This window comes from Trematomus bernacchii, unplaced genomic scaffold, assembly GCF_902827165.1.
Source record: "Trematomus bernacchii unplaced genomic scaffold, fTreBer1.1, whole genome shotgun sequence".
Taxonomy (NCBI): domain Eukaryota; kingdom Metazoa; phylum Chordata; class Actinopteri; order Perciformes; family Nototheniidae; genus Trematomus; species Trematomus bernacchii.
The window spans coordinates 7,024,047-7,035,363 of NW_022987714.1; the positions used below are offsets into that span (position 1 = coordinate 7,024,047).

General features: G+C 51.4%; 1 protein-coding gene across 1 annotated transcript; it reads left to right on the top strand.

Moving 5' to 3' along the window:
- Positions 1 to 5,309: 5,309 nt before the first annotated feature.
- LOC117491517 lies at positions 5,310 to 7,186 on the top strand. The gene is made up of 2 exons (XM_034141533.1): positions 5,310 to 5,434; positions 5,564 to 7,186. Exon 2 carries the CDS (start codon positions 5,753 to 5,755, stop codon positions 7,184 to 7,186), a length of 1,434 nt encoding a protein of 477 aa, XP_033997424.1. The 5' UTR covers positions 5,310 to 5,434; positions 5,564 to 5,752.
- Positions 7,187 to 11,317: the final 4,131 nt, after the last annotated feature.

Sequence of the window (11,317 nt, forward strand, 5' to 3'; positions counted from 1 at the left end):
TATGAGGAAATGACCTGCGGTCTGGCTCTCCCAGCATACACGCCGTTTGATTGGCTAGAGCTTGAACTGTCAGATTTGCGTACACGGGATTTGATTGGCTGACGCTTCCTCCTCAGCTTCAAAAGTTGAACATTGTTCAACTTTGGATCTTGAAAATCCTGAGAATCTCCGCTCGCCTGCCCACAATGCATTTCGGCGAAAGCGAAAAAAAGTGACGTCACCCCATTCAAAGTGAATGGGCAGAAGCGTTTCAAGATGTTTTAACGCTGCCGTGGAGACGGCCCGTAACACAGAAAATACCTCCCCAAAACGCCTCGTTGGAGATACGTCACTGCCCATTTGAGTCTTCCATTTAGTTCCGGGTACCGCCTGATGTCATGCGGTACCCGGAACGAAATGGACCAATCCCGAAGAGCTATGGCCACACCAGCAGCGGCGTGTTCCTCCTCCAGAGGTTCGAAGAACCGGCATTTCACAGACGAAAGCTTCCAAAACATTGCCCAGTTTGAGGCCGGATATGCACAGCTTGTTTGGACCGTTTGGAGCAGGGGAAGATCTGGGTATACAACCTGTAAGTTTGCATTGTTATTTGTGTATTTATCAAACAAGACTGTTTAAATGTGTAAACTGTGTTGGACTGCTAAGCCATTGACACAGTGCTAACTGTGCTAACTAAGTTGCTAGAGTGTCCATATATCAACTCTAATATCAGCAGATGGCCTTGCATACATGTATCTCATAGCAGGAGAATGTCTGCATTCACACACAAAATACCTATTGACAGTATACTCCGGGTGATTTGCCGGTCAGTCGCGAAACTTAATTACATTATAGCTGGCGTAGCGATCTAACACACGGAGCTAGAGCTAGTTTTGGTCGGAAAAACATTTTTGTGATGCTACGTTGCTAGCGTTTAAATATATCAACTACAATGTCAGCAGATGGCCTTACATGTTTGTCATGGCAGGAGAATGTCTGCAGTCACACACACGGAATACTCATACAGTATACTGTACTGTGATTTACCGTACATTGTGACCGTACATATACTGCATGTAGCTAACGAGGCTAGCTGTATGCTAGCGCAAAACAATGTATTCATGCAAGTTACATTGTATGGTAGCAGAATACCCGTATACGATTGCAATTATAAACACGTTATTGCTAGCCTAATATGAACCACTAGCTTTTGTTCATAGTAGTTTTATTACACTGCATTATAGTTGCCTTTCCTCCAAGCTAACGTTCATATCGTGTTAGCTACAAAGGTAAACAAAGCTAGGTTAGCATATTAGCAGGCAAGCTGTTCATTACACAACTACTACTAACAAATCTAAAACAACTAAGTTTCTCTAATATTTTGTGATTTGCATTTGATTTCGTCCAGCCAGATCCTGGCGGACAATCCATGACGGGGAAGGGACTTCGACTACTACTGAGGGCTCGTGCTAAAAGGCACCGCACCGACTGTGCGCGGGCAAGATGCGAGGAGGAGGAATGAATGATATACCGTGTGTATATATGTATATTTATGTTCATTTTGTACATTTCTAAAAATAAAGTTTAATGGAAATACTTAGTAGGCCTATCCTTTCTTCCCTGAATTCATATATAGCAAACCATGATTTGATTTCTCATCAAACAGTAGTAGTTTATAACGGGTAAAAATAACTTACTCTTTGTTATGAGAGTAGCTCGTAGGCCACAACGGAAAGACAAGGAGACATACACGAGTTTACAAAACCACGGCACATTTATTGTGGTAAATGCAGAGATAGGTGGTTGAGAGGATCGCAGAGTAATGGCGCAGTTCCACTACAGCGCGGAGCTCGCTTTAAGCGTGCCGTGTCGTGCCGTACCCGTTTTTGGTTGCGCTTCCACTAGGCCTAGTCACGGCCCGGCACGGCCCGGGGCCACTTTTTCACCTCTTTTCTGGCCCGACAAAATTGTGGTTCTATCGGGGCCAACAAACAGGGCTGAGTCGGGCTGAGTATGCTAAACTAGAGAGAGGAGCGCTGGCAAGAGGGCTCCAACTACAACAAGATGGACATATTTGACCGTGATTTAATTGTAATACACGTTCCAAAATGATGCCGAAGTAACAACATACTGATACCGGTTAGTAAAAACCATGAATTAATGCTTTGTCAAGTCTGCAGACAGACGGCAGGGGAAAAACCTCTTAAAATTCGTGTTTTTCTAGATGGAGATTGGCTAAGCTAACGCAGTATATGCCCCGACCGTCCACACTCACAACAACGGCCTATACAGACATAAATAAAGCAGCGACTGTATTCACCATGACACAGGCAGTCTGTGGTGTGTACTTGTTTAACTTTTGTCGAGTTTCTGAACATATATAAGGAGCTGTGAGCTCTGAGTGCTAACAGCTAACGGCTGTGTTGTGTTTTCTGGAGTTCTCATTGAAGATGACGTCACGGCTCCGCCTACACTGCGTTACTATAGTAACTACCCCAGTTCCTAAACTGTAATGGAAGCGCAGCATGAAGTGAGTCGGCCCTGTTAAGGCCCAACGCGGCCAAGCCGTACCGAGCCGTACCGAGTGTGGCCGAGGCCGACCGTGTAGTGGAAATGCGGCATTAGTCTTCCTGCAGCCGCTTTGGAGAGAGACTGTGTCCGGAGGTGTCCGTGATCGTGCTGATTAGCCTCTTCAGCTCCACCCCATCGTAAGACAAAGGCCCTGGGGCCGTCACACTCTTCTATAACAACAGTTAAAAATATATATGTATATAAAATATACCGCTGTACCGACGCCATGATAAGACTGATGTTACGCTGAGAGCAGCCGGGAAAAGCACTGACATGGGCGCAGCCTCTCTGGTGGTTGACTAATCAGAACGAGTGGCCGAGCTGACCAATCGGAGCACACTAGGCTCACAGGGAGGGGGGGGCAAGAGCTCCAACGAGTCGTTTAGTGGAGAAAGTGAATACTGCTGAATACACATGCTTGACAGAGATGCTGTATGCGAAACCAATGTGAGTTTGGAAAATTGCACAGTATAAATCTATTTTAGTATACCTCAACAATGTAATTATGATCAGTGGAAATGGCCATGACATGGGCCCTTTAAGCTATTTATAATATTTCATTAAATTAATTGGAAGTTGTTTAATCTCAACTTGCTACCTGTCTTTTTTTAATCTATTTATTTAAACATGATTCTGTCCTCACCATCAAGTAGGGGAGACCAGGGACAGTTGTAACACTTTTTGGGTTTTCCCCAATAAGTACAAAAACATTTACACTAGGATAGCCATTTTGCTATATTATACATTCTCAATGTGTCAACTACTGAAACAATGTATTTAAGATGTTTCTATGAAATAAGTACAGGTTGGAAAATGTATTTTTTTTTAAAACTCAACTGTTACAACCATCCCTGTGTACAGGGACAGTTGTAACACATGCCAGGGACGGTTGTAACATGTTAATAACGGTTGCCTTTTTTCACACTACATGACAAAAAAGAGGGAAAGCTGTCAAATTCTAAGGCAACAAGATTTGAATGGGGTTTCACACATCCTCCAACAAACAATGAACAATGAACAGAACTTAAAACAGAACACCAGATGGAATTAATCTGATTCACAGTTGTGACAGGTGTTTTTATGGAACCGGTACAGGGTGACATGGCATATATCATGGGACTTTGCCACTGCCCTGACTGATTTGCCCTCCTGACTTTTCATTTGAGGCCCTCATGCAGCAGAGGAAGTGGCACTCCCCTGTCTGTCTTCCTCTTTCTGATATTTGGCATACTGTAAACACACGCACACACTTTACTGTACAGTATTTGATTCTGTTTATTTTTACAGGGACAATGCACACCAATCAACAATATTGATCATTCGAGCAAATGAGCCATCATTGTAAATGTGCCATGTTACAACCGTCCCAGGTGGTCCGTGTTACAACCGTCCCAGGACCACCAGTCATGTTTTCACCCCCTGTGAACCTGCCGGATTGCTAGCTTGACCCATATTTAGCTAGTTATATGTTTAGCTTACAAAACAGTGATTGTAATAATACTAGTTTGGATTCCAAGACATTTGACCTCAAGACAGTATCCAAAAAATACATCATATAATTTTTGTAATTGTTTTACCTCAGAAACACACTTTTGCTGATATCTTTCGCGAGAGATTTAAATGTGGCTCCTTTTTTTGGCAATCTTTCCATCTAACTGCGCATGTGCAGAGTGAGTTTCATCACTCTAGCTCAGTATTTCTCAAAGTGGGGGGCGCAGAGGCATGACAGGGGGGGCGCGAGAAACCAGGAGGAAAAATGTTTTTAAAAAAATCATAATTTGAAAATGTATTGATTTGAAAATAATATGATACAGTACAGTACAAGTACGTCTGGGTCTCTGTGTTTCATTCAAGCTCGGCTCTGTGTGTGTGTGGAACGAGCCATTTTGTGTGTGTGCGCGAGAGAGAGAGAGAGAGAGAGAGCGCTCCGGTACCGGAGATCGTTGTTGTTAGCTTCTGGTGCTAGCGAGCTAGTGGCCGGGTCTCAAACGGTTTGGTCACGATTAATGTAAACAATTATTTCCGAGGCACACGTTTATATGATCATTATAGTTATAAAAAAATAAGAGAATAAATGAAAAACAGGTATGAAATACTATATGACATTAAAAAAAGAATAAAGTTTAAAAGGGGAGTGATTTGTAAAATATCCATAAAGAAATAGTAAATCTGTTTACAGGTCTGTTTCAAATGGGTGTTGAGAGAGGTATCCATAGATCTCTTAATGTTGCTCTCAAAGTGCACCAGATTCAGATTGATGCTTTTAACTTCAATATTTTAAAACAAATCTTCCCGGGGGAGCTAGCCCCCGGACCCCCCTATGTGAGGTCCACACACCACTTATAAAAATAGCACTTTACCCCTGCTTACACCTATATGCCGTGAGCTGATTATCGAGCCTTCATTGTAACTGTCGCGGGTACACTGTGTATTTGCGTGGGGAGTGTTGCAGTAGAAAATTCCACTGTAGCACCCGGTACATTAAAGGGAAACCCTAAATGTTTGAGCACCCTCTATGAAACGTCAAGCTACCCCACAGCACCCCCCACTGAGCCTGCAACCCCGTTTTGAAGAAATGTGCAGTGCAAAACAGGCTCATTGTAGCCACTAATGCTGTGATAAGACACACTTTTTTGCCAAATATCAGCATTTTCTTTCTTTTCATTTTTTTGCACAGATTGCAAAGTGGCAAAGTATTATAACTTATTGTTCTAGCAAAGGGATTGCACAATGAAGAGTTTATCGCCGGCCACTAGAGGGCAGCGTGTCACTGCTGTCGCACAGGATATGCCGTGCTCTGACCCGGTAGAACTGAGCAGCCATTTTAGTTCAAACATTGTTCATTCACTCCGCCTCGTGTCGAGACGTTCATCCACTCACACATGTAAGACTGTTCCCACTATTGTTGGTGTATATATACGTGGTGTCGTAGCATATATTTGTGTTGTGTTAATGATGACATGCATGTATGTAATACTTTGTCAGCTTACCTCGCTGTATTACTCTGTTTCAGGGTGTCGTCATCTTTGTCATTAAAACACTGAAACTGACATTGAGGAGTGTGTTTCTTCATGACGACACCATGGTCGTTGTTGGATGCCCTGCCCCCGGCTGAGAGTTCAAATCCGAAGACGTATCTGAAGCACTCGTCATTGCCCTATTGACGATTCATGGATTTAGCCACCAGCACGCAGCGCCTGTCATGGCCGCGCCAGCCCAGGCCCCAGCCCCTCACGGCCCGAGACTCGATCGGCCCAAAGTTGATGTGGGCGTATCGATAGAGGAATGGAACGTGTTCATCCGCCGTTGGAATGTATTCCGCGCCGGCTCAGGCATAGGGAATGCCCAGGCCCCATTCCAGCTGTTTCAGTGGGCTGGGCCTGTACTTGGAGACAGCCTGTTGAAAGCCGTCCCCGACGCCGCTTCCGGACCCTTGCCAGATCTGATCGCCGTCATGCGTTCCCTAGCTGTCATCCCAGTCGCTACATGCGTCCTGCGCACCGAGCTACTCCAGTTACGCCAGGAACGCGACGAGACATTCCGCGCATTCGCTGCCAGAGTGCGGGGTAAAGCAGAGACATGCGCATATAATGCGGTATGCGAGTGTGGTAAAGACGTGGACTATACCGACCACATTATCCGTGATGTTCTGCTCAATGGCATCTATGACTCGGACATACGCCGCGAGACGCTGGGGACATCTGATGTCCTGGTCAAGCCAGTTAACGATGTAATTGCACTCGTCGAGAACAAAGAGATGGCCCGTAACGCTCTCCCGTCGTCCTCCCTATCAGCCATGTCGTCATTCCGGCGCCTGCAGACGACTCCACAGACGAGCCCCGCCCCGAGCCCTGCGGCCGGGGCTAAACGTGCCTCGTGCCCGGAATGTAAGAGCGTCTTCAACGTCTTCACGGAGGGGCCTCGCGGGTGGAATCCGAAGCCTCACCTGGTGTGCATCGGCTGCTACAGGGCCCGCCGACGACAGAGGCGTCCACAGCCGTCATCCGACAGTCAACATGCCGCCATGGGGTCGGAGCTGGTCTCCCAGGTCTCGTCGGTGCGAGCTGGAGCCCGCCCTGGCCGACGTCACGGGAGCCATCGCCGACGCCGCGCCCCTACGTCGCACGGCTGTCTCAACAAGCCTGCACCTATCAGACTCGAGCACCACATCTTCTCCAAAGGCGAATGGAGACGAGCCAGGATGAGAGACCACCCCCGAGCATTGATCACCATCTCGATGGACTCGCCAGTCGGGCTGAGGGATGGCACCAGCAACCGGGGCTCGGCCGACGGAGCTCGGATATCCGCCGTTGCGGACACTGGCGCGCAGTCGGACCTTTGGTCTCTGGAGGAGTTCCTGGCCTGCGGTTTCGCGCGGGACGACTTGCGACCCGTCAGCCTCAGCCTGTCGGCCGCCAACCGCTCCCCTATAGCCATCGAGGGAGCGTTCTTCGCCAGGCTCTCGACGACCTGCAGCGGGGGGCGTGTTACATCCTGCCGTTCCATGGTATACGTGAGCAGCTCAGTCCGGGCCATGTACCTATCCTACGAGTCGTTGCTCAACCTCGGCCTCTTGCCCGTGGGCTTCCCGTCGGACGACATTGCAGGGGGGGCCCCAGGACGGGTGTGGCCCTGACACGGCTGACACGCCAGACCAGCCCTTATCCGTCAATGCGACGAGGTCAACCAACGGCGGCTGCGTGGGGCCAGGGGACCCCCAGGACGCCCAGTGCTCATGTCCTCAGCGCACGGTCCCCCCGGCGCGCCCCGCAGCTTTGCCGTTCCCTTGTACGCCAGAGAACAACAGCCGGATGAAAAGTTGGCTGCTCGGGAGATATGCCTCGTCGACATTCAATACTTGCCCCCATCGGGCACTACCATGCATGGAGGGGCCACCTATCGAGATGCACGTGGACCCCGCAGCTACACCTAAGGCATGCCACACCGCGGCTACAGTGCCTCTACACTGGCAGTGGAGGGTCCACGATGACCTCCTGCGGGACGAAGCCCTCGGGGTCATTGAACCCGTACCATACGGCGAGCCAGTGGCGTGGTGCCATCGCATGGTAGTCACTCGGAAGCACGACGGTTCCCCCCGCAGGACCGTGGACCTCTCCCCCCTCAACAAGTTCTGCCAACGTGAGACCTTCGCCACTGAGTCCCCGTTCCACCTTGCACGCCGCGTCCCGAAGGGCACCTGGAAGACCGTCACGGATGCCTGGAACGGCTACCACAGCGTCCCCCTGCGTGAGTCGGATCGCCACCTCACTACCTTCATCACGCCCTTCGGCCGTTGGCGCTACACCAGGACACCACAGGGTTTCCTGTCATCAGGGGATGGCTACAACCGTCGGTTTGACGCCGTCCTCTCGGACTATGAACGCAAGGAACGTTGTGTGGATGACACCATCCACTATGACACCGACCTGGAGCAACACTGGTGGAGGACCATCGACTTCCTGACGCGTGTCGGCCGGTCGGGCATCGTGTTGAACCCGGACAAGCTTCAGTTCGCGGAGAGGTGCGTCGACTTCGCCGGCTTCAGGGTGTCGGAATCTACCATCGAACCGCTCCCGAAATACTTGGACGCCATCCGGGACTTCCCCACCCCAGGCTCCACGACGGACATCAGGAGTTGGTTTGGCCTCGTCAACCAGGTGGCTAACTACGCCCAGCTGCGTGACACGATGGCCCCATTTAAGCCGTTCCTCAGCTCGCGCTGTGTGTTCCTATGGTCCCCCGTTCTGGAGGAGGCCTTCCAGACGTCCAAGCAAGCCATAATGGAGGCCATCCGCGAGGGCGTGGAGATCTACGACATGCAGAAGCGTACCTGCCTCCGCCCTGACTGGTCCATGCGTGGCATTGGCTACTTCCTGCTCCAGCAACATTGTCACTGTGCCTCGGGCATACCGGACTGCTGTCCAGGAGGATGGAGGATCACCCTCGCGGGTTCGCGTTTCCTGTCCCCTGCGGAGCAGCGCTATGCGGCCGTCGAGGGAGAGGCCCTAGCTGTGGCCTGGGGTCTGGAACAGACGCGGTACTTCACGCAGGGGTCCGACAACCTCGTCGTGGTCACCGACCATAAGCCATTGGTGAAGATCTTTGGTGACCGTACGCTGGATGAGATAACAAACTCGCGTCTGTTTAGACTCAAGCAGCGCACCCTCCCATGGCGCTTCGACATTGTGCATCTGCCTGGCAAGAGCAACTATGCCGCTGATGCCACGTCAAGGCATCCTTCCCCCTCGGGCTCAGCGAACGGCTTCTCACTGGGGCTGCCGAGCGGGCCTGACGCCGTGGAGTCAGCACTCATGGCCTCCATCCGCGACGACGCACGGGAGCTCGGAGCCGTCTCTTGGCCCCTCCTCGCACGGGAGACAGCGGCTGACGGATGCCTCGGCCACCTCCTCCAACTCATCGAGCAGGAGGGTGGGATTGACGTTAACGACCCTGCCCTGGCGAGTCTGTCATCGGTCTGTGAGTCCGTCTACGCACAGGACGGCGTCCTGCTCTATCGGGACCGCGTCGTGGTCCCCCCATCCCTCCGTGGGAGAGTCCTTCGGCATCTCCATGCCGCTCACCAGGGGACCTCAGCGATGGGGCAGCATGCCCGAGCCATAGTTTACTGGCCCGGGATGTCCGGGGACATTCAGGCCACCAGGGACGGGTGTGCAGACTGCAACCGCAATGCTCCGTCACAGGCGGCTACACCCCCCCTTCCGTCACCACCCCCGTCCACGCCATTCGAGGCGGTGTTTGCTGACTTCTTCGACTATGAGGGCCGCCACTACCTAGTTGTCGGGGATCGGCTTTCGGGCTGGGTAGAGGTCCTGAGTTCTACGGCGGGTACTGCCCTGGCGGGCTCAGCTGGCCTGGTCCAACACCTCCGCTCGTTCTTTGCTACCTTCGGCGTACCGGAGGAGCTCTCGAGCGACGGTGGTCCGGAATTCAAGGCGAGCCACACTGAGGACTTCCTCCGCTTATGGCACGTCAAACACTGTGTGTCCTCCGTTAGCTTTCCGCAGTCGAATGGGAGGGCGGAAGTTGCGGTTAAGACTGCTAAGCGCCTCCTGATGTCCAACACCGGCCCGTCGGGCAGCCTTGATCAGGACCGCTTCCTGCGTGCTATGCTGCAGTTGCGGAACACGCCTGACCCCGACTGCAACCTCTCGCCGGCGCAGATCATCTTCGGCCGCCCCCTTCGTGGCTCGCTCTCCTTCGTGAACCGCCTCCAGAAGTTCTCGAACCCGCATATCCGCCCGCTATGGCGCGAGGCATGGGCGGCGAAGGAGGACGCCCTTCGGACCCGTATGTCCCGTACCACCGAGTCTCTGGGGACTCACTCAAGACCGCTCCGCCCATTGGCACTCGGCGAAAGGGTATTCCTCCAGAACCAGCAAGGCCCGAGCCCCCGCAAATGGGACAGGTCAGGGATCGTGGTGGAGTCGCTGGACCATGACCAGTATCGGATCAGGGTTGACAGTTCGGGACGTCTGACACTGCGCAACCGGCGGTTCCTCCGTGCCTACACGCCGGCCACACCCTGCGCCCATGAGCAGTCGGCCACGCCGTCGCCGCCGCCCGCTGCCCTGGGACATCAGCCCCCACCTATCCGCCCGGGCTGGGCGACGCCCCAGGGGCTTGCTCAGCGGCCGGCTGATGGTCCCCGCGACTCGGCTATGGGCGCTTCCCCACCGGCGCTTGCTGATGAGGCGTCCTCTGACCTCGCCGTTCCTACGGGTGCCTTCCTGGGCGCACCGCTCCCGGTGCCGCAGTCGCCGCCGGCGCTGCCCCAGCCCACTCGGCCGGGCCGCGTGAGGAAGCCGCCGGCACGATACGAGCCCGAGTCCGGCAGCTGGATACGGGATTTAGACCGTTAATCTATTCCAGCCTATAGCTTTCCGGTCTGGGGGGGATGAAGAGTTTATCGCCGGCCACTAGAGGGCAGCGTGTCACTGCTGTCACACAGGATATGCCGTGCTCTGACCCGGTAGAACTGAGCAGCCATTTTAGTTCAAACATTGTTCATTCACTCCGCCTCGTGTCGAGACGTTCATCCACTCACACATGTAAGACTGTTCCCACTATTGTTGGTGTATATATACGTGGTGTCGTAGCATATATTTGTGTTGTGTTAATGATGACATGCATGTATGTAATACTTTGTCAGCTTACCTCGCTGTATTACTCTGTTTCAGGGTGTCGTCATCTTTGTCATTAAAACACTGAAACTGACATTGAGGAGTGTGTTTCTTCACACAATTATATTATTATATTTTATTTGATCACACAGAAGTATGGAGCATTGTTTTATTATCACTGTTCTAGCAAAGTGATTTTTTTATTTTTTTGAAAGGAATGCTCACGTTCATATTGATGTATTTGAATAAATGTTAACTTGGCCCATTACGTGACTATTTGTGTTGGGGGGGGGGGCCCAACTTTTTTTTTTCTCCAAAGAAAAAGTTTGAGAACCACTGCTCTAGCTTGTTTGTGATTGGAGATATTGAAGGCGTTACAACTGTCCCATGTTACAACTGTCCCATGTTACAACTGTCCCTGGTCTCCCCTACCTGGTGCTCCTTTAAATTAATATTTTATTGTGCAGAGTTGTGAGCTGTCTGTGATGATGCATTTTAATTATCAATTTTAAAAGCAGTTTTTGCACATGCCAACCAAAGACGTTTTTGTGCACTTTATTTCCTTTCTCCCCTGAGTAGCTGGATGTGTTTTCTTCTTGAAGACTGTAACCAAAGCCACTCATAAT

Excerpts from the sequence above, each read along its gene's own strand:
- LOC117491517 (XM_034141533.1), top strand. The coding sequence starts at position 5,753 with ATGGCCGCGCCAGCCCAGGCCCCAGCCCCTCACGGCCCGAGACTCGAT.